The sequence below is a fragment of the Vanacampus margaritifer genome, chromosome 19, assembly GCF_051991255.1.
Source record: "Vanacampus margaritifer isolate UIUO_Vmar chromosome 19, RoL_Vmar_1.0, whole genome shotgun sequence".
Lineage (NCBI taxonomy): Eukaryota > Metazoa > Chordata > Actinopteri > Syngnathiformes > Syngnathidae > Vanacampus > Vanacampus margaritifer.
In genome coordinates, this window is record NC_135450.1 from 13,957,264 (window position 1) to 13,983,237 (window position 25,974).

The 25,974-nt window shown below is 36.3% G+C and overlaps 1 protein-coding gene across 3 annotated transcripts; it reads left to right on the top strand.

Moving 5' to 3' along the window:
- The first annotated feature begins 4,896 nt into the window (after positions 1-4,896).
- On the top strand, positions 4,897-25,932 carry esr2a (estrogen receptor 2a). 3 transcript variants are annotated; one of them, XM_077552810.1, is made up of 9 exons: positions 4,897-5,098; positions 12,566-13,238; positions 14,900-15,060; positions 15,153-15,269; positions 16,560-16,859; positions 18,185-18,323; positions 19,570-19,703; positions 23,862-24,045; positions 24,109-25,932. In XM_077552810.1, the coding sequence occupies exons 2-9, from the start codon at positions 12,853-12,855 to the stop codon at positions 24,335-24,337; spliced, it is 1,650 nt and encodes a 549-aa protein (XP_077408936.1). In that variant the 5' UTR covers positions 4,897-5,098; positions 12,566-12,852; the 3' UTR covers positions 24,338-25,932. The 3 variants fall into 3 exon arrangements, with proteins under 3 accessions (XP_077408936.1, XP_077408938.1, XP_077408937.1); XM_077552812.1 differs by having other exon boundaries at positions 14,909-15,060; XM_077552811.1 differs by lacking the exon at positions 4,897-5,098 and adding an exon at positions 5,154-5,552.
- Positions 25,933-25,974: the final 42 nt, after the last annotated feature.

Below are 25,974 nucleotides of genomic sequence, written 5' to 3' on the forward strand. Positions count from 1 at the left end.
CCTCAAAAGAAAAACACACCAAAAAAATTGTGATAAATAACCGCGCACAACAACGCTGGCGATATGTTGCATTATAATAATAGCAATCACGGAAGAGTCCAAACTCTCAATGGAAGAAATGTTATTGTGCTGCCAACCAAATGTGGATTCATATCAGATATCAAATAAGGCCAATATTATATTATTATATGTCTTATTTTTTTAACAGCATTTATTAGACAAACTACACTGTAAAAAAGAGTCATATTTACTTGAAAAAAAAAACCTGATTGAATAACTCTCAGTACACTGTAAAAAAAAAAATACTTAAGAAAAAAAACTAGTAAAGTTTTTTCACTCAGAAATTCTAAATCAATTTTACAAGGAGAGTTTTTAGGACATTTTACTAGTTATTTAAAAAAAAAAAAAAAAAACTCAATGGTTGTTGGTCTCATTTGGGACACGCCAGTAATGCAGTTTAGTGGCAAACAGCTTAGTGGCACGGCTCAGGTGGTAGAGTGGCCGTCTCCCGAGCTGAAGGTCATGAGTTCCTTCCTCAACGCTTGAGGAACTTTTTTTTTTTTTAAATAATAAATTGGTCAAATGTACTCAAAATGTTCCTTGTAAAATTTACTCAGAATTTATGAGTGAAAAAACTTTACTAGTTTTTTTCTTAAGTATTTATTTATTTATTTATTTTTTACAGTGTACTGAGAGTTACTCAATTGGGTGAGTGACATGAAGTTTGTGAAAAATCGCTACGTTGTGGTTTTTGACATCTTGGATTTCACGGTATCTGTATGACACTTCCAACAAAGTCTATCATCAATGATTAATCCAAGGAATTTATTTTCCTACACTCCATTTTAGTAGAATGTATCATGATTTTTGCCATTTTATTTTGTCTGGTGCGAAATATGTCAAACTTTGTAATTTTTTTAAAATTATAATTTAGTGAGAATTTATTCATGTCAAAGCAGTTTTTCATTTTCCACCGTAGTCACAAGATGTTTTAGGTTTTTCCCTGACATTTGTGACACATTTGAAGACTTTGGAGTCATTCTAGATATTATTATTATTATTATTATTATTATAATATATTTTTTGTATGATATAATTTGTATTACAGAATTTTTTAATTATCTAATTAATTAGATAAATAAATGATTAATAATGTATATTTTGGGGCCCAACACAAACCTTTGAGGAGCCCCACAAGTGATCTTTAATAGTTTTCCTTCCCCCAATTTTTTTTTTATTACAATTAAAAATTTGAATCGCCTGATGAGTTGATTATTAAAAATTAGGGCCGTCAAATTTGATATCCGTTCTAAATGTACAATAAAAAAAATCTAGGTTTTCATACTCTTGTTAACAAAAAAGTAGATTTTTTTTTTTAAACTAATAGAAATAGTTAAAAGGATTTTTGACGTTTATAATCGTTATTGGCAGTGAATGAGTTAAAAAGGAATAAGAAATAATGAGTCCCGGTTTGACAAATATAATATTATGCATTAATAACAATACGAAGCATTATAAGGCCACTCTGGGTAAGGCGGACAGCTGGTGCCGAATAGTCTACACGCAAAAACATTGCCTATAATCATCATAGCAATTATTTTATAACGATGCAAAAGGAAGATACAAGATGTACAATCTGCCTTATGATGCCATAAAATGTTGCTTCCAGCGTTGCACAGTCAGCACATTAAAGAAAGAGTGACTCAGGGAATTTCAAAGTCAAATCAAAGTAAGAGCAGAGCATGGTTATGTGAAAAAAAAAAAAAAAATGGCTTGAGGTTACTGAACTTTGACTTTGACAAATTTTCCATCATAAAAGCAAAGCCAACTGTTAAAATCCCCAAATTTAGGACGAAATTACCCATCAGACTGCTGATGGGAGAAAACGTGGCAGCCGTACTGACTTACAGTATAGCACAATTTATAACTCGCAGCTCGTGGGGGTGGGGGGTGGGGGGGTTCCAAACCGACGGGAGTCCATTACCTGGCCACGTCAGATGAGCTACTGAAGCAGTGCTAGATTGTGCAACCACAAAACGTAATCACCAAAATTGGCTTTTGAGTGGTGGCAAATGAGTGCATCGTAATTTGGAAAGATTATCTTGGCAGGTGAGGTGTGCTGGTCCATGTTGGGGGGGGCAAAGAGGGGGGGGGGGGTTACAAGGATGAAAATGCTCATTTAGACACACATCATGTCTTATGGCAGCGAGCAAGTGTGGAAGAGGGGAACTGAGGCAGGAGAGGGATCCATTTTGTCTACCTCTTGAATGATTATTTTCATTTTTTTTTTCTTCGGTAAAAACTAAAGAAAAACAAAAAATATTTTTTTAATTACTGAAGACGTACAAAACCTAACTACCAAACTCATTGGAAGAAGCTTCACTATGCAACAAGAAAATGACCCAAAACGCACTAGAGATGTTTTTTTTTCAGGGCCGATACCGATGCTGATGATTAGTAGTCAAAGATGCCGATAACCGATATTTGGAGCAAATATTCATTGTCAGTAAAAAAAAAAAAAAAATTTAAAAATGGGGTTAACATTTTTGACTATCTTGACTCAAAATGTACTTTTTTTTTTTTTTTTTAATCTTAGACATTAGACATTGTTTGAAATTTCTAACAAAATGTTTAGGAAGCTCCCAAAGTTATCAGTACATCTTAAAAAGTGAAATGGAAACTTAAACAAGTAAATAACATATACCGCTATAGTTCTCTACAGTAAATATAAAATAAAAAGTAAAAATACCTGGAATAGTTCACATTTCTTTGTTTTAACTCATTCACTGCCATTGACGGCTATAGACGTCAAAAATTAGTTTAACATTTTTTTCCCACTTTTGTTAACAAGATTAATGATGCGTTAACTAGTGAAGTCATTCGATTAATTACAATTAAAACTTTTAATTGCCTGACGCCCCTAATTTTTAATTATCTTTTTTTTTTTTTTTTTTAATGAAGGACTACAGAAATCAGTCACAGTTGATATGCTGAAATCTGAGGATTTGGACAGTTTTACATTTAAAAAAATGGCTCCAAATGATTACTTGATTATTATATATATATATATATATATATATATATATATATATATATATATATATATATATATATATATATATATATATATATATATATATATATATATAAATATGTATAAAAAAGATTATTAAAAAATATGGGGTGTCAGGCCATTAAAATGACTCAACCAGTTAACTCACAATTAATCGCAATTTTTATATTTGTTCTAAATGTATAATAATTTTTTTCTAGGTTTTCATACTCTTGTTAAAAGTGGGAAAAAAATGTTATTAAACTAATAGAAATAGTTCAAATGGATTTTTGACGTCTATAGCCGTTAATGGCAGTGAATGAGTTAATGTCAACAAAAACAAAAGGTTGAGCAGGATATCTTATAAAGTTAACTGAAAATTCAAATAAACAGTTCCCTGAGATCAAAATGGTTTTCGATTGGCATTAAATCGACCTAGCATGCGTTTTTTGGGGGGAGGAATGAGGGAGGAAGCCGGCACATCCGGGACAACCCACGCAAGCAAACGCCACATAGGAACAAAGAACCTCAGAACTGAAAATCGGACTTGACTTTAAGTCTGCATGCATTCTTCTGTCACTCTTCATGTACTTTGTATTGTACACATCAGTCATTATGAATAGCAGCGAGGATTACAATGTTTACAGCAACACACAGCACCTGGCCAAGTACACCTTATTTGATTGTTTTGTAAATATACAAACTTCCATTTTCTATGGCGCCATTTCTCATTAGGGTCGTGTGGGTGAGCTGGAGGCCAACCCAGCTGATATTGTGAAAAAAAAAGGTCACATGGTCAAATATGTGTCCAATGGATTTAAAAAAAATAATAATCTTCTGACAAAATGTTCAAAATAAAAAATCGAAATAATTTTTGTCGCGGGCCACTTAAATGGTTAACTCATTCACTGCCATTGACGGCTATAGACGTCAAAAATTCATTTGAACTATTTCTATTAGTTAAAAAAACAAAACACTTTTGTTATCAAGAGAATAGATTTTTTTTATGCGATTAATTACAATTAAAAAAAAATTATCGCCTGTTGCACCAAATTTTTAATAATGTTTTCCTTTTTTTTTAAATTAATTTACTGCTATAAACGTCAAAAATTCATTTAAATTATTTTCTAATAGTTTAAAAAAAAATCCACTTTTGTTAACAAGAGTATGAAAACCTAAATTTTTTCTATCGTACATTTAGAACAGATATAAAAATTGTGATTAATCGTGAGTTAACTATTGAAATATTTTGAAAAGAATTTAATCGCCTGTTGCCCCTAATTTTTAATAATCTTTTCTTTTTTTTTTTTATGAATTTCTGGCAGTGAATGAGTTAATCGTATTATTACATATGTAGAAAACATTCTTGCAAAATCTCAACGTTATTTATTACACGTAACAATTAGAAATTTTGGTTCATATTTTAAGGATCGTGAAAGCTGAAACATATGGTTTGCTTCTTGTAAACCACATAAAATTAAGTTGGGGGTTAGATTTGGCCTCCGAGCCTTGAGTTTGACAATGGCGAATTTGTGAGGCATCCAAACATGGCAATGGAGGACTGAATGCATTTTTTTTTTTGCAACAGACTTTAATTGAGTTCAAAATAAATCATCTTTCACTGAGATACCAACAAAGAAACCTATTTAAGAAAGTAAGTTACATAGACTTTTTCTACGTGTTCTTTTTCTAATGTGCAAAATGAATTCAGGCGAATAATACCCAATTCCAATATGGGTCGTGAGCAATGTATTGTTTATTCGTCGATGACAAAACCACCACTTCACAAAACAAAAGCGACGGAACGACTTTATTTTGGAGGGACTAACCGGATCTTGCGCAATTTACTCTACTGCGCTTGACCAGGTTCCAGTAGGTCGCCCTGGTTCGGAGCTGGATTCACCACTTGCTCGTTTTCAACGCAATCTTTCGGCGAACTCGGTCCACTGGTCACTTTTATCCCACGCTTGAGACATCACCGAGTGACTTGTCGTGGCCACGCCGAGCCGCGACAACTTTGTGCGGCTGCCGCATTTGGCAGCGGAGGTGAGCGTTGTTCTTTTAAATTCCAATTGTTTTTTTTTTTTTAATGTCCATTATTGTTGTTGCCTTCACGGGCACCACGCAGGGTCCAAGGTTCGATTACAGCCGGCGCATGTCAAACATTTTGTGCTGAAGCAACAAGTTGAAGGCCTGCGGCTGCGTGCGTGCTTAATCCGATTTCACTTGAACGCCTCGGAATTGACTAGTCGGTTAAACAGGTGACAGATAGTAGCCGCGCAAGAGAACAAGTTATAAGACTTTATGAAGTGTTTTAGTTTTTGAAACCTTGATAATACTCTCCGCACAAGGAGTGCCATATATTAACAATTGAACCGGCCTCCTCGATTGGAACGAGTGTGGGGTCATAGAATTTAAACAAGCCTTATGAGAACATTTCAACAAGCACTTATCACCGTGTGTAAACAACAGTCTGCTATCACTCAAGCACGCAGAGGAGGTAATTATTCTTATTTTTGTTCTTCTAGTTGACACTGTAGCGATGCGTGCACATTTTCAATCAATTGATCACTCGTTTGTTTCTTCGGCTTTTACAAAAAAAAATAGTGACGAAATGATTTATGCATAGGAAATTCATCGTCTCATGTTATGCGGATGGACTGACAGCTCGGCTGATACAAATGTAAATGTTATTTCTTATCTTAGTTGGCTACATTTTTAAATAAATGATTTATCACCGTCATTTATAGCATTAGTAGCAAAGTACAATGAATCGTCATCGAATTGAAAGTGACCATCGCTAATCAACAGATTTCAAAATAAAAGCTTTCAAAATAAAAGCATATATATATATATATATATATCTATATATATATATATATTATGGATACAATTTCAAGATTACAAAATATATATATATATATATATATATATATATATATATATATATATATATATATATATATGTATGTATGTATGTATATGTAACAAGCAGGCGGTTTAATTACTCTCTTTATTAAAATCCCCACTTTTGACTCGCACGGGTGGGCCCACCGGGCGGGCCCACCGCACACCCACCCCAGGGGTGGGGAAGGTGCAGCTCGTCGGTGCACAGCCGTTTCATATCCGCGATATTAAGGAGGCGGAGGGGGGGGGGGGTATTTGGGAGGGATGGATGGGAACCGGCAGCGACCTTGAGCTTTTTTTTGTGTGTTCAAAGCAAAGCAGGGACTTGTCTTTTTCGTGGCTGGGAAAAGTTGTGTCATTTATAGTTTGACTTGCTTTGCTGGAGTCTGACCTTTTGCCCTCATGGTGGGAGTACGCGCGTATGTGAAACATTTTTTAAATGTAATTAATGTAGCTTACAGGTGCTCAAGATTTATTATCTTTAATGAAAAAAACAACAACTTTGCAATGAAGAGTGGTGGAGCAAACTTGCTGCTTTAGCTACTAGCTTTTTGTTACCCCCCCCCCCCTTCCTTCCCTTCATGACAAGGGGGGAGGCAACTTGAAAGTCAAGGCCAAAGCTTCCAACGAGGGCGGCTAAAGCGTCCACATCTGCGTTTACCCCCAAATGGCAATTTAAGAAGCACAGTTTTTTTTTAAATTTATTTTGTTGTTCTCCTCGCGTGACTCATCTGATTTAGTAGTCACTTAGTTGGATGCAGACTTGACTTTATTGCAAACTTAATGGGACAAGACCATGTTGTTTTGGTATAGTTTGCGCACGTTATAGTCAATCAGAGTGAAAAGCCCGGTGGTTGAGTTACTGTAATTGCTTCTGGTGAGTCACACTCGTGTCGGTTAAACTGGTTAACTTGAAGTCGGAGTTATTAACTCATTCACTGCCATTGACGGCTATAGACGTCAAAAATTCATTTGAACTATTTCTAGTAGTTTTATACTTTTGTTAATAAGACTATGAACCGCCCCACCCCCCCAAAAATATATATTGTACATTTAGAACAGATATAAAATGTGTGATTAATCGTGAGTTAATTATTGAAGTCATGTGATTAATTATAATTTTAAAAAAATTAATCACCTTGCGATAAAAAATTTTTTTTTTATAAAAAATGATGGGCGTCAGGCGATTAAATTTTTTTAATTGTAATTAATCGCATGACTTCACTAGTTGACTCACTATTAATAACAAATTTTATATGTGTTCTAAATGTACAATAAAAAAAAATCGAGGTTTTCACAGTCTTGTTAACAAAAGGGGGAAAATATTTTATCTCATTTAACTCCTCCACGTTGAGAGGGACCAGTTGAGGTGGCTCGGGCATCTGGTTCGGATGCCTCCTGGACGCCTCCGTGGGGAGGTGTTCCGGGCATGTCCTACCGGCGGGAGGCCCCCGGGGACGACCCAGGACACGCCGGAGAGACTATGTCTCTCGGCTGTCCTGGGAACGCCCTGTGGTCCCGTCGGAGGAGCTGGCTGAAGTGGCTGGGGAGAGGGAAGTCTGGGCTTCCCTGCTAAAGCTGCTGCCCCTACGACCCGACCCCGGATAAGCGGAAGAAGACGGACAGACGGACGGAAAACATTTTAAATTAATAGAAATAGTTCAAATGAATTTTTGACGTCTATAGCCGTCAATGGCAGTGAATGAGTTCAACTTCAGACCGAGCGTATGTCCACTTTTCTTGAGGTGGTTTAGAATAGCGATTATCGTCTGGCAAGATTATCGGCGCAGCTTTTTAAAAAAATTTATGGATTTATTTTGATTATTGCTCGATAAGAAATCAATTATTTTGCCACTGCATCAGAGGCAAACATTGGGAACTTTCAGCCCTGTTTTGATTTGATTTGAACTGAAAGCAAAGATAAGTGGAAGACTAAAATTTCAGTTATATTGGCTACTAATAACCTGTATCGGTATCAGCTCTGAAAAAAAACAAAAAAACAGATCGGTCTATCCTAGTTACTGGCGAGACTTGATAAACTCCAAGGCGACTGAGGTAAAGGTCACCGCACTGTATTGAACTCACTTCCATCTGTTTGCCATAATTGGATCATTTTCAAAGTAAATGTTGAGTTGATGAACTCGAACTAACACAGAATCATCGCTCGTATGAAACGATTGTTTTTAGGATGCGTTCACATGAAATGAAAAAGCGTTGTTTTTTTTGTTTTTTTGCGCTTTTGAAAGACGCAGTCGTGTTAGTCTGTTTTTTGCCGTTATCCTTTGTTTACAATACACGGAAAATTTGGTGTGCTGGTTTCTGTTTTGAGCGCGTGATTCCATAGGAGTCAATGAAAAAAATCAACAATTCTAAAGTTGTAAAAAAAAAAAAACTTTTTGAGATTTGCATATGACTTAAAACTGCTTCGCACCAAGGCAGAAAAAGAAGTGACGACCCGGAAATGGAATCATGATAAATAATTACTAACACAATACATAAAATAGCAAAGCAACGTTCATTCTCTGCTTTCTGATGGTTAAATTTATTTTTTTTTTTCAAGACAAATCGGGCAAAAATGGGTAATACGAATTCACATGTATAACGGAACGTACGGTGTGCCACAGGGTTCAATTCCGGGGCCCCTGATGTTTTCATTGTATCCACTGACTCTGCTCTTTAAAAACAGTTGGGTCAAAAGTGACCCAATTTTGGATCAAAAAATGGACCGGGTCTACTTTATGGGTTAATTTGACCCAACTTTCTGGGTTGTTTTACACAACAAAAAACCAAACATTTTTTGACTCAAAAGTTGAGGATGGGTCTATTTTTTTTGTTTTTAGAGTGTGAGTTCCATCTAAAGAAAAAAGGTTTGTTTTAAAGTGCTCTATAAATTTGGTTCAGTCAGCGTCGTAACATCGTGATTTACAATGCCAAGTTGAGCAATTCTTGTCCAACACAGCTAGCTTGCTAGCTAGCAAAACTAAAGGAACATAATTAGTCATGTAAAAAAAAATGTTTTTGACTCCACAAAGTTGAGGATGGGTCTATTTTTTTTGTTTTTAGAGTGTGGGTTCCATTTAAAGAAAATAGGTTTGTTTTAAAGTGCTCTATAAATTTGGTTCAGTCAGCGTCGTAACATCGTGATTTGCAATGCCAAGTTGAGCAATCCTTGTCCAACACAGCTAGCTTGCTAGCTAGCAAAACTAAAGGAACATAATTAGTCATGTAAAAAAAAATGTATTTGACTCCAAAGTTGAGGATGGGTCTATTTTTTTTGTTTTTAGAGTGTGGGTTCCATTAAAAAAAAAAAAGGTTTGTTTTAAAGTGCTCTATAAATTTGGTTCAGTCAGCGTCCTAACATCGTGATTTACAATGCCAAGTTGAGCAATTCTTGTCCAACACAGCTAGCTTGCTAGCTAGCAAAACTAAAGGAACATAATTAGTCATGTAAAAAAAAATGTTTTTGACTACACAAAGTTGAGGATGGGTCTATTTTTTTTGTTTTTAGAGTGTGGGTTCCATTTAAAGAAAATAGGTTTGTTTTAAAGTGCTCTATAAATTTGGTTCAGTCAGCGTCCTAACATCGTGATTTACAATGCCAAGTTGAGCAATTCTTGTCCAACACAGCTAGCTTGCTAGCTAGCAAAACTAAAGGAACATAATTAGTCATGTAAAAAAAAATGTTTTTGACTCCAAAGTTGAGGATGGGTCTATTTTTTTTTTGTTTTTAGAGTGTGGGTTCCATCTAAAGAAAATAGGTTTGTTTTAAAGTGCTCTATAAATTTGGTTCAGTCTGCGTCGTAACATCGTGATTTGCAATGCCAAGTTGAGCAATCCTTGTCCAACACAGCTAGCTTGCTAGCTAGCAAAACTAAAGGAACCTAAGTAGACGTGTGTGGATGAAAATTTCCTGTTAGCCAACACGCCCCTGGTCAAAGGTAAAAAAAAAAAAAAAAGTTCCGGCACATAAGGTCCTTCTCAGCGCAGTTCTGTTCAAACTAAGGAGATTATTGTTGGAAATCCAAAAAAACAAAAAACAATTTGCAATTGTACTTGGCACCACAACCTGAGAGCGGTTAAAACGTGTTTCATTTTGACTAAGTGTTCCTTACTACTAATCAGTGATCACTTCACAGGGTCACCGCGAACCGGGAACGCTCTCCTGTCGAATCCCTACGTCAATAGATAATAGATACAAACATTTGAGCGAATGTTGATACCGACGTGGTGTGAAGTTCAAAAAGATGGATCACTCCTTCGTACATGGTTAACCTTCCGTCGCGTTTCAAGACGCCGGCAATAAATGAAAGCCAAAAAGACGCAAAGAATGTTCTCTCCCCGACTGGGAGTGAAGATGAGACAGCTGCCACCCAGGAATGATTAACTCCGCTGGGTTTGCTGTATCAGATGTTGTAAAAGCAAACCGACATGTCCTTAACTTTTCCCGGGATCTGCTGTTGCGTTTTGCTCTGTCTGGCGCGTGCGTGCGTGTCGAAAGTACGCGATTCGTTATATTTCCTCGTCTGGCTTAACGGCGTCAAATATGCAAAATGGCAGGCAAATTGAGAGGGTGGGCTTCGATGATTTTTGACCTTTAACAAGTGGAACTTTGCCGAGATCGCATGAGGCTCTCTAATGGATTTGTCTCATTTGAATATAATATGCAGAGAAGTGCTCTATTAACTCATTCACTGCCATTGACGGCTATAGACGTCAAAAAATTAATTTGAACTATTTCTATTAGTTTAACTTTTTTTTCTCCACTTTTGTTAACAAGAGTATGAAAACCTAGATTTTTTTTTTTATTGTATTAGACCAGATATAAAATTTGTGATTAATCGTGAGATAACTAGTAAAGTCATGCGATTAAAAATTTGAATCACCTGGCGCCCCTAATTTTTTAATAATCTTTTCTTTAAAAAAATATATTATTTTAAAAAGATTATTAAAAATTAAACCAATTATTATTATTATTATATATATATATGTATTTTTTTTTTTAAAGAAAAGGTTATTACAAATTTGGGGCATCGGGCGATTAAAATTTGCAATTGTAATCGTAATTAATCGCATGACTTCACTAGTTAACTCACGATTAATCACAAATTTTATATCTGGTCTAAATGTACAATAAAAAAAATCCTAGGTTTTCATACTCTTGTTGACAAAAGTGGAAAAACTGTTAAACAAATAAAAATAGTACAAATTAATTTTTGACGTCGATGGCAGTGAATGAGTTAAATTTGTGACTTCACTAGTTAACTCACGATCAATCACAAATTTTATATCTGTTCTAAATGTACAATAAAAAAATTCTAGGTTTTCATACTCCTTTTGACAAAAGTGGAAAAACTGTTAAACAAATAAAAATAGTACAAACAAATTTTTGACGTCTATAGCCGTCGATGGCAGTGAATGAGTTAAATTTGTGATTAATCGTGAGTTAACTACTAAAGTCATGTGATTAATTATGATGAAAACGTTTCATCGTCTGACACCCCTAGTTTTAACTAAGACTGCCCCCCCCCCCCCCCCCAAAAAAAAAAGATTATGCAAGATGGCCGCCCAGCTCTGATGATGCCGCATCAAAGTTGACCTATCGGATATGTCCCAAACGGACAAGTTAAGACATTGTATACTCGCAGTGCCCTGTTGGACTGTAAACATACTGTAAACAATATTTGCACACGCTGTCAAATATCAACCGCACATTTCTCAATGTCTCGCCATTCATTGTTGATTACATTCAGTACAAAAACCGCGCCGTATTTGTATAAACTCTCCAGCGCTGACCTTTCCTTGTACATCGGGTTTTTCTTTGTAAAATAAATCCTTGTTCTTGGCTTGATGTGAGGGACGGACTTGAAAGTAAGAAAATGGATTCCAAAGTGTAACCACTTTGTTTAGTTTTTTTTACAGTGAATAAGACGATAAACCAGCGTTTAATTTTCCATTAAATACGCCGAGACAGTCTCCAGACCGGATTTAATGGGGTCCTCCTTGACCTTCTTTACAACTTCTCATGGAAATTGCTTGTCTAACCACCGTACAGGACATACAAACGCCCAAAAGCGATTCTGCTGTACTTTGCGAGAGCTTTTATTTATTTAAAATAAATAAATAAATAACTGCTAACTACTACCTTTACTGCCCTCGTTTCTCTCAATACGATTCGAAACAAAAACACAAAAGCGGAGCGGACGGAATTTCTAGTGGATCAAATAGTGGAGCACAGAGTTCCAAGTAAACATGGTGAAGCTGCGTTTGGTTGTTATGCCGCGTATTTATTTATTTTCATTTTTGCATGTAGTCATTTTTTATTTCTTTGCTTTTAGGGCTGGGTTTAAAAAAAAATGAATAATCAATATTGAATCAATGTTCCTTTTTCCAGCACATTTTTAAAAGTGACCCCAATCACCGCAAATGTATGCATTATTATTTATTGTTGCAAAATTTTGGCGTGGACGTGTCTGGAAGTGGGATTCCCCCAGTACAGGTTTTCCAAGTAAGGGTTCAAAAAATGAGGGGCGTTCTTTCAATGAACTCAAAATGAACGCACCGATTTTGACACTCCTATTGAAAACCAATAATTTGTTTGTCTTGCAGGGACGTCCCGGTTTCCTCAGTGACTCTTCATGGGCAGACGTCCCCAAATTCCCCGGATATTTTGGAATATCAAGCCAAGCTTCTCAACATCTTCACAATGTATAGGATGCATCCTAACACCGGAAGTTCTCAGTGAATGCAGTTAAAACGAAGCGGCTCACCTCAAGGGATTTGATTTCACGCAGTCGAGAAAAAAAAAAAAAAGCCTATAGTTGAAAACCCGTATTTGTTATCCTACATGGATGATGTAAGACTTCAAACCTTAGAGAGACCTCCCCGTAGTTGCGATGGCCAGTCTGCCCCTCCTCCAACTCCAGGAGGTGGACTCCAGTCGAGTGGGCTGTCGCGTCCTGTCCCCCATCCACAACGCCTCCTCCCCGGGTCTGTCCCTCGAACCCAGCCAGCCCATCTGTATCCCCTCCCCTTACACCGACCTCAGCCATGACTTTACCGCCATCCCTTTCTACAGTCCAACTATCTTCTACGCCGGTCCGGGACTTTCAGACTGCTCACCCGTGCACCAGTCCCTAAGGCCCTCCTTATTCTGGCCCGGCCACGGCCACATGGGCCCGCCCGGGCCGCTGCACCCCTCCCAGGCACGCCCACAGCAGAGCCAGCCTGTCCCGAGTCCGTGGGCGGAGCTTTCGCCGGGGGCCTGCGAGTTAACTAACAGGTGGGACTTAACGTTTGCTTGTTGGACTTTTACCCTTTGCTGCTGCGTTTCTTCAAGGCGGACATTTTGAATGTCGGCTCCAAATAAAATTTGTAGTATTTGACGGCCAAACGATATTACTATTAAGAGTGAGTGATACATTTGTGTTGAGGTAATTTTCTGCCACTAGGTGGCACTGGTGTTTCATGTTGAACATTGGTGATAGAAGTAGTACATTTTTCTTTTCAAATTCAGAGCAATTGGTATTTGGAACATGAAGCATGGAAACTCATGGCCATAAATGACAACTAGTCACCACAAATGCATAAATATTTTAACTAGGGTTGTCAAAATGAGTGCATTCATTTGGAGTTAATTTAAAGTGAATTTAAATCCATTCATTTTTTTAAACGTGCGATTAATGACCGCCCCTTACTTGGAAAGCTTGTACTGGGGGAATTCCAGTCGCAACGCAGCAGACACGCCCACGTCAAGATTTAGCAGTAATCAATTCAATAATGCAGATCTTTGTGGAGACTGGTGTCAAGTTGTTTTTTTTACAATTTTAAAAATGTGCGGAATTTCACAAGTAGCTCTTAATATGAAAAGAAAAACGCACTGAGCAGTCACCAATGTCTTACAAATGCAATTATGCCATCTAGTGGCAGAAAAATGACCAACACAAATCAATATTACAATTATTTAGTTTTAACTAAATTTTATGAATTATTATAAAATGACTGTATTCTACATTTAGAACAGATAAAAAAATAATTGAGTTAACTATTGAAGTCATGCGATTAATTACGACAAAAAAAATTAATCGGTTGATACTCCAAATACACGTATACGTATAGATGTGTGTATCGATACACACATAATTTAAAAAAAAAAGACCACCACAAATCAATATCACAGGTTTTTCTACATTACTTTACATCTTTTTTATTTTAACTCAGGTTTATGAATTATGAAATGACTATCAATGACTAAAAGATGCAGACATATTTCCATTAGTTTAACATTTTTCCCCACTTTTCTGCAAACTTAGTAACAAAGTATTTTATTGTACATTTAGAACAAATACAAAATTTGCGATTAATCATGAGTTAACTATTGAAGTGATGCTATTAAAACTCATTCATTTGAACTATTTCTGTTTAACATTTTTTTCCATTTTTGTTAACAAAAGCATGAAAACCTAGATCTTTAAAAAAAAAAAAGTAATAAACTTTTTTTATTTTATTTATTTTTTAAAAAGATTATTAAAAATTAGGGGCGTCAGGCGATTACAATTTTTAAACGTAATTAATCGCATGACTTCACTAGTTAACTCACGATTAATCCCAATTTTTATACCTGTTTTAATACAATAAAAAAATTCTAGGTTTTCAAACTCTTGTTAACAAAAGTGGAAAAAAATGTTAAACTAATAAAATTGTTCAAATGAATTTTTGACGTCTATAGCCGTCAATGGCAGTGAATGAGTTAATTATTATAAAAAAAAAATTATTGTCTGACACATTTATTTATTTTGGGGGGGCCTATAAAGCTCTGGAAGAAACCCTGGATGACTTTATTATGTTTGCAAAATGAGAATTTTGCGATCCATATTTGAGCCACTTCCAACCAAATTAGCTTGTCTAGCGTACTAAATGTTTACTGATACGCGTGTTTGTTAGCAAGCGCAGGCGTTCCCAGGAGAGCGAGGAGGTCGTGGTGTCATCCGGTGGGAAAGCAGACCTCCACTTCTGTGCCGTTTGCCAGGATTACGCCTCCGGCTACCATTACGGCGTCTGGTCTTGCGAAGGCTGCAAGGCCTTCTTTAAGAGGAGCATTCAAGGTGAGGCTCGGGAAACGTCACGTCCTCATTTGTCCTCGCTTAGCGTCATCTTTGATTTGCGTCATCTTTGATTTGCGTCCGCTTTGATTCAGGCCACAATGACTACATCTGCCCGGCGACCAATCAGTGCACCATAGACAAGAACCGTCGTAAGAGTTGCCAGGCGTGCCGCCTTCGCAAGTGCTATGAGGCGGGCATGACCAAATGTGGTGAGTCCATTATTTTGAAGGCGGTCTTCGGTTTACCACGGCCCACCGTAAGACTTTGGGTTTGTATAGCATTACATTAAAAAAAAAAATAAATATATATATATATATATATATATATATATATATATATATATATGTATATGTTTACATTTTTTTGCATTTATCCATCAAAAGTCAGATAGCTTAATGCTAACATATAATGCAAAATATATATAATATAATATAATGACCAGTGTTGGACAGTAACTAGTTACTAGTAATGAATTACTGTAACTTAGTAACTTTTTATAAAACACATTACTTTTTAAATACAGTAACTCTATATTTTAACTTAACATATTTTTTTTTACATTTATCTTTCGAAAGTCAGATAGCTTAATGCTAACATATTAAAAATATCACAGACGGGCTAATGGATATTAGCACAAATGTTGCGGTAATCATACGGCGATATAGCGGAGGCGCTAACATTACACCACAATATTGCAGTAGTTGTGACCAGTGTTGGACAGTAACTAGTTACTAGTAATGAATTACTGTTACTTAGTAACTTTTTATAATAACTAATACTCTAACGCATTACTTTTTAAATACAGTAACTCCATATTTTAACTTAACATATTTTTTTTACATTTATCTTACAAAAGTCAGATAGCTTAATGCTAACATATAATGAAAAATATCACAGACGGGCTAATGGAAATTAGCACCCTTTTTTAATCATAAAGTGGAAGCGCTAACATCACACCACAATATTTCAGTAGTTATAACCAGTGTTGGACAGTAACTAGTTACTAGTAAAGTAGAATTACTGTAACTTAGTTACTTTTTACAATAACTAATACTATAACGCATTGCTTTTTTTAAGTACAGTAACTCAGTTACAGTTACAGTTACAATATGGTGCGTTAGTTACCTATTAATTATTTTTAATTTCATAATTTAATAATCGTGCAACACTTGTTCAGAATCAAATAATGAATGAACGGATGGCTGCTGTGTACTGCACCACTTCCTGTTTACAATGGATTGCAATTGACGCATTGTGGGCGGGTTTTCAGATTTGGCAGTCACGGAGAGTTGAGGCGCGCGCAAGACGATTTTTTTTTTTTTTACGTGGAAATACGCTCATGACTTTATTTTAGTTGAGCATAAAGGAACAGTGTGTGTTCTTTTTTTTTTTTTTTTTTAAGTAGCTAAAGAGTTACTTTGAACAGTTAAAGCAATCATCAGAGTAATTGAGTTACTTTTTAAATGAAGTAACTAGTTCCTTTTTTTTCGCTGCCTCAGGCATGCGCAAGGAGCGCGGAAGCTACCGGAACCAGCAGAGGCGGCGAGTGAGTTTGTCTTCCCACAGCAAGACCCACGGAGCAAAGGCCCTAACCGAACCAGCGGCCATCTCCGAGCTCCACCAGCCAGCGTTGAGCCCGGAGCAGCTAATCCAGCGAATAATGGAGGCGGAGCCGCCCGAGATCTACCTGATGAAGGACATGAGGAGGCCGGTGACCGAAGCCAACGTCATGATGTCTTTGACCAACCTCGCTGATAAGGAGCTGGTTCACATGATCAGCTGGGCCAAGAAGATCCCGGGTTGGTGTACCTGGATCTGTCTGCCATCAAAATACGCATGTTTTTCCATCAGGAATCGGCCGACTGACGTGTTTATAAGCTTTTTTGAAGATTGTTTTTATCATTATTTTTCCAGAATCTTTTTTATTTTTTTTAACACTGATAAACATTCAATATTTCGTTCTCTGGAAAATTTTGAAAATCCAAAACATGAAGAAAAAAAAAGTTAAATGTATTTTTTTTTAAATCCACAATTACTGTCTTTTTAATTTATTTTTAATTATTTTTACAAACCCAAATAATTATTTTTAAAAAACACCGATAGACATTCAATATTTGGTTCTCTGTGGGAAAAAAAGGGGCGGGGGTAGAATAAATAATCCTGGAAAATTTTGAAAATCCAAAACATGAAAAACAAGTAAAAAAAAATGTTGGGTGTGAAAAATTAACAATTACTGTCTTTTATTCATTTATTTATTTTAATATTTTTACAAACCCAAATAATTATTTTTTTAAAAACGCTGATAAGCATTCAATATTTCGTTCTCTGTGGGAAAAAAAGAGGGAAAAAAATACTGTATTTTATTTATTTATTTATTTTAATATTTTTACAAACCCAAATAATTATTTTTTAAAAACGCTGATAAATATTCAATATTTCGTTCTCTGTGGGAAAAAAAGAGGGAAAAAGATAAATAATCCTGGAAAAATTAAAAAAAAAAAAAATTACATGTATTTAATTTTTTGAAAAATCCACAATTACTATTTTTTTTTAAAATGTATTTAAATAGAAAAATTACAAACCCAAATAATTATTTTGATAAACATTCAATATTTCGATTCCTGGAACCATTTAAAACATGGGGGAAAAAACAAGTTAATTGATTCATTTATTTTTTGAAAAACCACAATTACTGTCATCCATTCTGTTTCCATGGCAAAATCCACCACGCTAATTTAGTTCAGAAACTAAATATGCACGATAATCAGCACGAAGGGCGCCGCTTTATGAAGTTCAGTTCAGAATCTGCCACATCCAATATGGCAGACATGCTGACGCGTTCATCAGCAGGCCAACTTCATCCACGGCTTTGATTTGTTTACATTTAGCTAGTTAGCGGCGCCGTTAGCACAACTAGCTAATGTGCTAGTTTGTTTTCTGCGCATGCTACGTACTCTTTAGATACTTGTACATTTTGAGATATAAAAAAATAATACTAATTCTATAAAAACTGTAGTAGTTTGCTGGCAAACGGCAGGTAAAAAAAAAAGAAAAAGAAAGAAGTTGCCTTGGTAAGATTTTTGACATGTCAGCGCTAAGCATTGCTACACTGTGACCACTTCAGGGTTTGTGGAGCTGAGTCTTCTGGACCAAGTGCACCTGTTGGAGTGCTGCTGGCTGGAGGTGCTAATGATAGGACTGATGTGGAGGTCGGTCAACCACCCGGGGAAACTCATCTTCTCGCCTGACCTCAGTCTGAGCAGGTATTCGTTTTTCACATGAATAGAATTTTCAGCTTTCTGACTCCAAGCGTTATCACGGAAAATGGCTGTGAACGGAAAATGCAGGATGTTGTTTTATCTGGTGACTGATATCAGATTCTGGGATTGGCTTCAATTTGTTTCACAAGCAATATCGTATAGTTTGGCTTGAGGGTTGAAATATAAATAAACAAAATTAAGTGCAAGGGCAAAAGAGAAGAATTCCAAATCCTCTGATTTCACCCTCTCAACAGTAATTATTCTCTCTAATCTGTAATCATTCATCTGCTTTTATTTTGGAAAACGACCACACCAGTAACTGATGAGCACAATTATTTAGTTTTTTTATTTTTTTTTAATCACTGAAAGATACTAAATAAACAACAATAATTGGTAAATAAACAGTATCAGTTTTGTAATAGACTTTATTGCAAATTAAAAATGTTATCCGATTAATCGATTATAAAATAAAATATATTTTTGTCATTGAACAATACCAAATAAACAGCAATAATTGTTAAATAAACAGTATCAGTTTGCAAATTTAAAAAAAATTTTTTCGACTAATTGATTCTAAAAAAAAATAGTTTTTTCTTATCACTAAACGTTACCAAATAAACAACAATAATTGGTGAATAAACAGTATCAGTTTTGTAATAGACTGTATTGCAAATTAAAAATGTTATCCGATTAATCGATTATAAAATAAAATTGATTTTTATCATTAAACAATACCAAATAAACAACAATAATTGGTAAATAAACCGTATCAATTTCATAAGTCTTTATTGCAAATAAAAAAAAAAATTATTCGATTAATCGATTCTAATTTCTTTTTGTTTTTTCTTATCACTAAACGTTGCCAAATAAACAACAATAATTGGTGAATAAACAGTTTTATAAGTCTTTATTGCAAATAAAAAAATTTTTAACCGATTATTCGATTCTAAAAAATTGTTGTTTTTTCTTATCACTAAACGTTACCAAATAAACAACAATAATTGGTAAATAAACAAGTACCAGTTTTGCAAATTAAAAATGTTATCCGATTATTCGATTAATCGATTCTAAAACATATTCGATAGTGACAGACTTGTGTTAGCTAAAAAAAATAAAAAATACACGTGACGAAGACCTTAAATAAATAATCGCATATTCAATCACAACCACAATATTGAGACTCGATTATCCTCCTCTCCGTTTTGCGCGTCACTTTACGTACATAACAACGCTTGTGTTTGCGTGGCAGAGAAGAGGGCAGCTGCGTCCAGGGCTTTGTGGAGATCTTCGACATGCTCGTAGCCGCCACGTCCCGGGTGCGAGAGCTCAAGCTGCAGAGGGAGGAGTACGTCTGCCTCAAGGCCATGATCCTCCTTAACTCCAGTGAGTCAACACAAAGACAGACACGCACGCGCACGCACACACACGCACTGCTGCTGCGCGTTCAGTCAGCCGTGCTCTCGCCCAATGTTTTTTGTGCCACGTGTTTGTTGGTGTCTTCCTTTTGAAATGACTCCCGGGCTAACAAATCTGAACAGACTCTTGTGTTTTTTTTTTTTTTTTTTGCGCCATCTCCTCCAGCAGCGCTTTCATCATGTCCCATCATTTGTGTAATGGCCGTGAGTCAGAACCGAAAATGAATTTGCGTTAGCGAAGCTCCGCGGAAGCATATGCGGCGCCATCCCAAAAAAAAAAAAAAAAAATCGGATTGAATGAATGTATCTGGGCCAATTTGGATGTCTCTTTCCGTTGAACCTTTGACGGAGGTCTTGGAGAATCAGCCGAGCGGACCAACAATGAAGGGCTGCTGCTTGGAGCTGATTAAAAAAAAGCTGGGAGGTAAAGTGCTCATATTTTGAAGAGAGATAAGAGATGAAAAAAAAAGAAAAAAAAAAAGAAACCTTGTTGGAAAGAAGAAGGGGGTTTCTTCCATACTAGGTAATATTACATTCTGATGGTACGAGCAAAAATAGATCATGGTATTAAAATTATTCATTTATTTTTATTAATTAGTTTAAACATATTTGGGTAAATATAAACACCAGCTTTTCCCCTTTGAACACTTTTATTTTTAAATGAAATGTAGAATATTTTTGTACATTCTGGCGATGACAAGCAAAAATATCACGTTTCTTAAAATTATTCATTTTTTTATTAAGTAAAAAAAAAAAATATTGGGGTAAATAAAAACACCAGCTTTTCCCCATTGAACTATTTTATTTTGAATTAAAATAAAGAATATTTTGTACATTCTGATGATACGAGCAAAAATATCATGTTTTAAAAAAATTTTTATATTCATTTTATTCATTATTTAAAAAAAATATTTGGGTAAATATAAATGCCATCTTTTTCCCATTTAATTATTTTATTTTGAAATAAAATATAGAATATTTTGTACATTCTGACGGTAAGAGCAAAAATAGATCATGGTATTAAAATTATTCATTTATTTTTATTAATTAGTTTAAACATATTTGGGTAAATATAAACACCAGCTTTTTTCCCCTTTGAACACTTTTATTTTTAAATCAGATGTAGAATATTTTTGTACATTCTGACGATGACAAGCAAAAAATATCATGTTTCTTAAAATTATTCATTTTTTTATTAATTAAAAAAAATATATTGGGTGTAAATAAAAACACCAGCTTTTCCCCATTGAACACTTTTATTTTGAATTAAAATATAGAATATTTTGTACATTCTGATGATATGAGCAAAAATATCATGTTTTAAAAACATTTTTTATTCATTTTATTCATTATTTAAAAAAATATTTGGGTAAATATAAATGCCATCTTTTTCCCATTTAATTATTTTATTTTGAAATAAAATATAGAATATTTTGTACATTCTGACGGTACGAGCAAAAATATCACGGTATTAAAATTATTCATTTATTTTTATTTTTTAAACTCATTATTTTTAAATATATATTTTGGTTAAATAAAAACATTTCCCCATTGAACACTTTTATTTTTAAATATAATGTAGAATATTTTGTACATTCTGACGGTATGAGCAAAAATATGTTTCTTAAAATTATTATTTTTTAATATTTGGATAAATAAAAACACCCATCTCTCCCCCATTTTAAATAAAATATAGAATATTTTGTACATGAAGAAACATGTACCATGTTAAGTTAAAGTAAATATGTAAATTACAGTGTCCCATCAACAGACCCAAGGGCTACTCATGTTGTCCTTAGTGCTAACTAGTACATGCTGGCATCACAGAAGGCATTTGGGTAACTGTAACAGGTGTCTTTCATCTCACTTCCTCTCTGATTGGCTGCAGATCTTTGCCCCACCCAGCTGATCATGTCATGGCTGCAAAAAACAACGAAGTGGTTCTTATGCAAATGAGCCACCACTGTGTAAATTTTTTTAAATTTGCCCCTTGATGACCCGACCATTTTGCATCCAAACAATAAAAAGTCAATTTTCGATCATACAAACTCCAGCTCTCGAAAAGCGAGACATTTATAGAACTTCTGAATGAAAAAGAGTTTTCAGTCAAGACTTTCTTTTATGGAAAACGATATATCAAAAGTCACATTTTATTGGATTCGTGGTTTCAACATCTTATTTTACAGGCCCAGAGAAGTCATTAAACGGGCCGTTTTCACTTTGCAGTTGCTGTTTAATGTCTTTCGCTGCTTTTTCAAAAGAAGACAACCGCGCTTCCCTCCAGTTTGTGAACCGTCATAAAAAGAATCTAAAAAATCTTTGATTTCAATCTTTGATCGAAAAGTGCGAGAAACGCCGCTTTTTTTTTTTTCTCTCCACTCGAATATTTGGAGCTCAAAAGACGCCAGTCGTGACCGACGACCCTCTGATGCGTTTAGCTGCCGAAAGGACGGAAGCGTTCCCGCAGGACTTGATCAAGACCAAAAACAGATGTCGGGCTTAAAAGAATCTCCATGTGGACATAAAAAAATACGATGATTTGAACCTGGAGAGAGACAATATTCCACCTTCGTTACTCGGGTTCAAATCAGGTGAAAAAGGAAAGAGAGCTATTTGTGATTTTCGAGTACAGTTTTGGTGGATAGTGGAAAAAGTCTCCCGAAAAGAAGTTTCAAAATGTTTATTTACACACCAGGTGAAGTTAACTAAAGCAAAACCGATTAAAAAAAAATAAAAAAATAAAGAGAATTAAAATGACACGATACGTTTTTGTTTGTTTCCTGAACGTAGCTAGCACAAGGCTAACGGTGGGAAACGCTATTGGCTTGCTAACAGAAATTAGCACGCTACTGTTGTATTCATACAAAAAAAACTTTACAGGAACGTACACAGACAAGCATTTCAACCATATTCGCATCTATGCGTTCTACCTACGCCGCTTTTATTGACGAAACTCGATCGCGGCTTTCTCCTTCTACTCCTTAAAGAAACCAAAATGGTGTCACACTGCCCCTCAGTGGCCAAATTGCGTACAGCATGAACAGCATAAACAATACACTAGTCCCGAAATAGCCTTTTTTTTCTCTTTTTAATCAATAACATAATTCATTTTGAATAACATCTAAAACAGAATTTTGAATGACAGAGAGATAGAAGAAGAAAAAAATCAAGGTTATTTTATTTTCAGTGCTCTGATCTGCTTTAATTCTTTCAAGGGATTTTTTTTTCCCTTCCATTTTGTGTCACTGTTAAAGTTCACAATAGTACTTGTTGCACTCTTGTGATCAAGGTCAAATAGTCCGGCGCTCTATATTTAACCAGCAGTCCCCACATCTTATCAGCGATGTTGTTGTGGCGGACTTGAGAGTCACCTGTGCGAGTCCAACGCGAGATGTGGCTAGCGGCAGAGGTGCTTGTTTGCCTGCTAGGGAGCTAGCTAGCCTGCCGCAGTTTGGCTTTAGCCCCAAGCGCTAGCTAGCTAGCTCCCTAGCTTGCTCCCCGGGTGCTTGTTTACCTGCTAGGGAGCTAGCTAGCCTGCCACAGTTTGCCTTTAGCCCCAGGCGCTAGCTAGCTAGCTAGCTCCCCGGGTGCTTGTTTACCTGCTAGGGAACTAGCTAGCCTGCCACAGTTTGGCTTTAGCCCCAGGCGCTAGCTAGGTAGCTAGCTAGCTCCCCGGGTGCTTGTTTACCTGCTAGGGAACTAGCTAGCCTGCCACAGTTTGGCTTTAGCCCCAGGCGCTAGCTAGCTAGGGAGCTAAAATCTACAGTGAAGAATTACCATAAGTCTAATTCAATTAACATAAACATGTGAACTGTTGACTATTATAAAAATACAATGAGTAGCTGATGACCTACTTTTAACGTAAATGAGGTTACTGACTAATTTGCAAAAGTATTGAGACACACCTCGGAAACATAGCTAGGGAGCTACTAGCTAGCTCCCCGGGTGCTTGTTTACCTGCTAGGGAGCTAGCTAGCTAGCACGAGGGGCTAATGCCAAACTGTGGGAGTTTTTTTTTTTTTTTTTTTTACTTTCTGGACCTTCGATTTGCCATCTCTGGCCAGCGACTGCGTCATACTTTCGGGATGATCTTTCATTCCCCCGCCCGCGTGTCTTTTGTTTCCAGACATGTGCCTCGTCTCTTCCGAGGGCAGCGACGAGATGCAGAGCCGCTCGAAGCTGCTGCGCCTCCTGGACGCCGTCACCGACGCCCTCGTGTGGGCCATCGCCAAAACCGGCCTGACGTTCCGCCAGCAGTACACCCGCCTGGCCCACCTGCTCATGCTGCTCTCGCACATCCGCCACGTCAGGTAAGGGATCGGACACCCGAGATGACGACGCAACAGGTGAAATCTTCCTTCTCCAATGCTCAGCAACAAGGGCATGGATCATCTCCACTGCATGAAAATGAAGAACATGGTGCCTTTGTACGACCTGCTGCTGGAGATGTTGGACGCCCACATGATGCACGGGTCCCAGCTGCCCACCCGGGGTTCGCAGCAGGAGGCCTCGGAGCAGGAGGAGGTTCCCGCCAAGCACGAGGATGCCGCCGGCGCCTCCGCCGACCGCTGCACCGCCGTCAACGCAGGTGACGGCCAGTAGCCGCTTTGAAAACGCGTCCACACGCGATGATTTGTATCACTTTGCCTGAAAGTTGTTCAAATTCATGATTTTCTTTGCACATCTTAAATAACAACTCATGCAGTTCTGTGATTCTTGCCTTAGCCACACCAAGGCCCGTAAGTACCACTCGGTCTGTTGTGAGAAGATCATCTCGTTTCAGTAATGATGTGACGCTTGGAAGACAAAAAAATTGTGACAAAAAAAACATTTTGTTTACTTAACTCAGTTGTGTGCCAAATTGGTCCACGCGGGTGCCATCTTGGAGATCTGTGTTTTTAATCTGATTCAAAAAAATGTTTTTCCTGTTGCTCTGCTCTTTTCTATTTACTTGTAAAGAACATACTAAGAGGACCCTCTTTTATTGAACGATGACAAAAATGTTCTTTACAAAATGCTGTATGCGCCCCCACAAGTATAAACAAGGCATTTCCGCGATGTCGTTTTCAGTTGACAGTGACAAAATGGCCGCCCCCAAAAGATGGTAGTGCCTTAAATCCTACATGGAAATGACACTGAATGACTCCCAACATTTGCCTTAACTAATAATTCAGACTAGCTTACAATCTTCTACTTTCAAGTAGACGATCCATTTCTATGAGAAAAAAAAAAAAAATGGGACCAGATAAACAAAATGGAGGAGAAATGGTCATTTTCTTCTTTGGGGCTTGTATAAAAGCACGGATGTAGCTTCACCATGTAAGCCAATATGAAAAGTGCCTTAAAGCTGTAGGATTGTCCTTATGGCCAGCAGAGGGCGACCTCATTAATTGCAGTATAAATTTAAAGCTACAATCACGTGAGCCGACAAACATCTTTTTTTTTTTTTTTTCAGCTTTTGTGACTTAGCCGACTAAAACAAAACCACAAGGAAAAAAAAATCAAAATGAATTGACATCAAAACTTGATACTCAATTAAAAGCACGTATCTTCAAAAGGGGTACAAAAAAAATACTTTGAATTGGACAACCGACAAAATTGGTCCCAGCGAGATCTCCGGAGTGGAAATCTTATCAACGACAGTTCTTGTATCTAGTGCCAAATTTTCTTCAAACGTGGCTTTTTGTTGTTGTCGTCAAGTTTATAACCACTACTGTACTTCTGACAAAGTTGCACTTACCTGTTGGAATTTTGATCGTGGGAAGAAAAAAAAAAAAAAAAGCAACTATTTTTGTATCTTCTTGTAGCTATTGCTTGTTGTACGCATTGTTAAAAAAAAAAAAAGAAATGTTTTGTGAGAAGAAAAAAAAAGGTTGAAAATATGTACCAGTTCAGCCTGTCTGCTTTGTGCTATTTGAACATGAATTATGACTGCTTCATATCTGGACCGCCGTGCTTATTAAACTGAGCAACATTTAAAGTGAAAAAACTGCCGGGCAACGTTTTCATCATGAATCATCTCGCAAAAACACACTCTTTGTTGTACAGTCCTGAAACCTGTAAGTGGCAAGGAGCGCTTCGTTGCACCGCTTATTTGGTTACGCGGATCCTAGAAATGCTTATTCGTGTTCATAAATGTTTTTAAATGCACGTACTACACTTAGAAAATAAATGATTGTGTCGTTGGCGAAATGTGATTTCATTGTCGGCCTCCAAATTGACTTTGATCAAAAACGGTT

Coding starts and splice junctions, on each gene's coding strand:
- esr2a (XM_077552810.1), top strand. CDS start 12,853: ATGGCCAGTCTGCCCCTCCTCCAACTCCAGGAGGTGGACTCCAGTCGA. Junction 15,270..16,559: donor GGCGGGCATGACCAAATGTG/GTGAGTCCATTA, acceptor TCGCTGCCTCAG/GCATGCGCAAGGAGCGCGGA. Junction 18,324..19,569: donor CCTGACCTCAGTCTGAGCAG/GTATTCGTTTTT, acceptor TTTGCGTGGCAG/AGAAGAGGGCAGCTGCGTCC.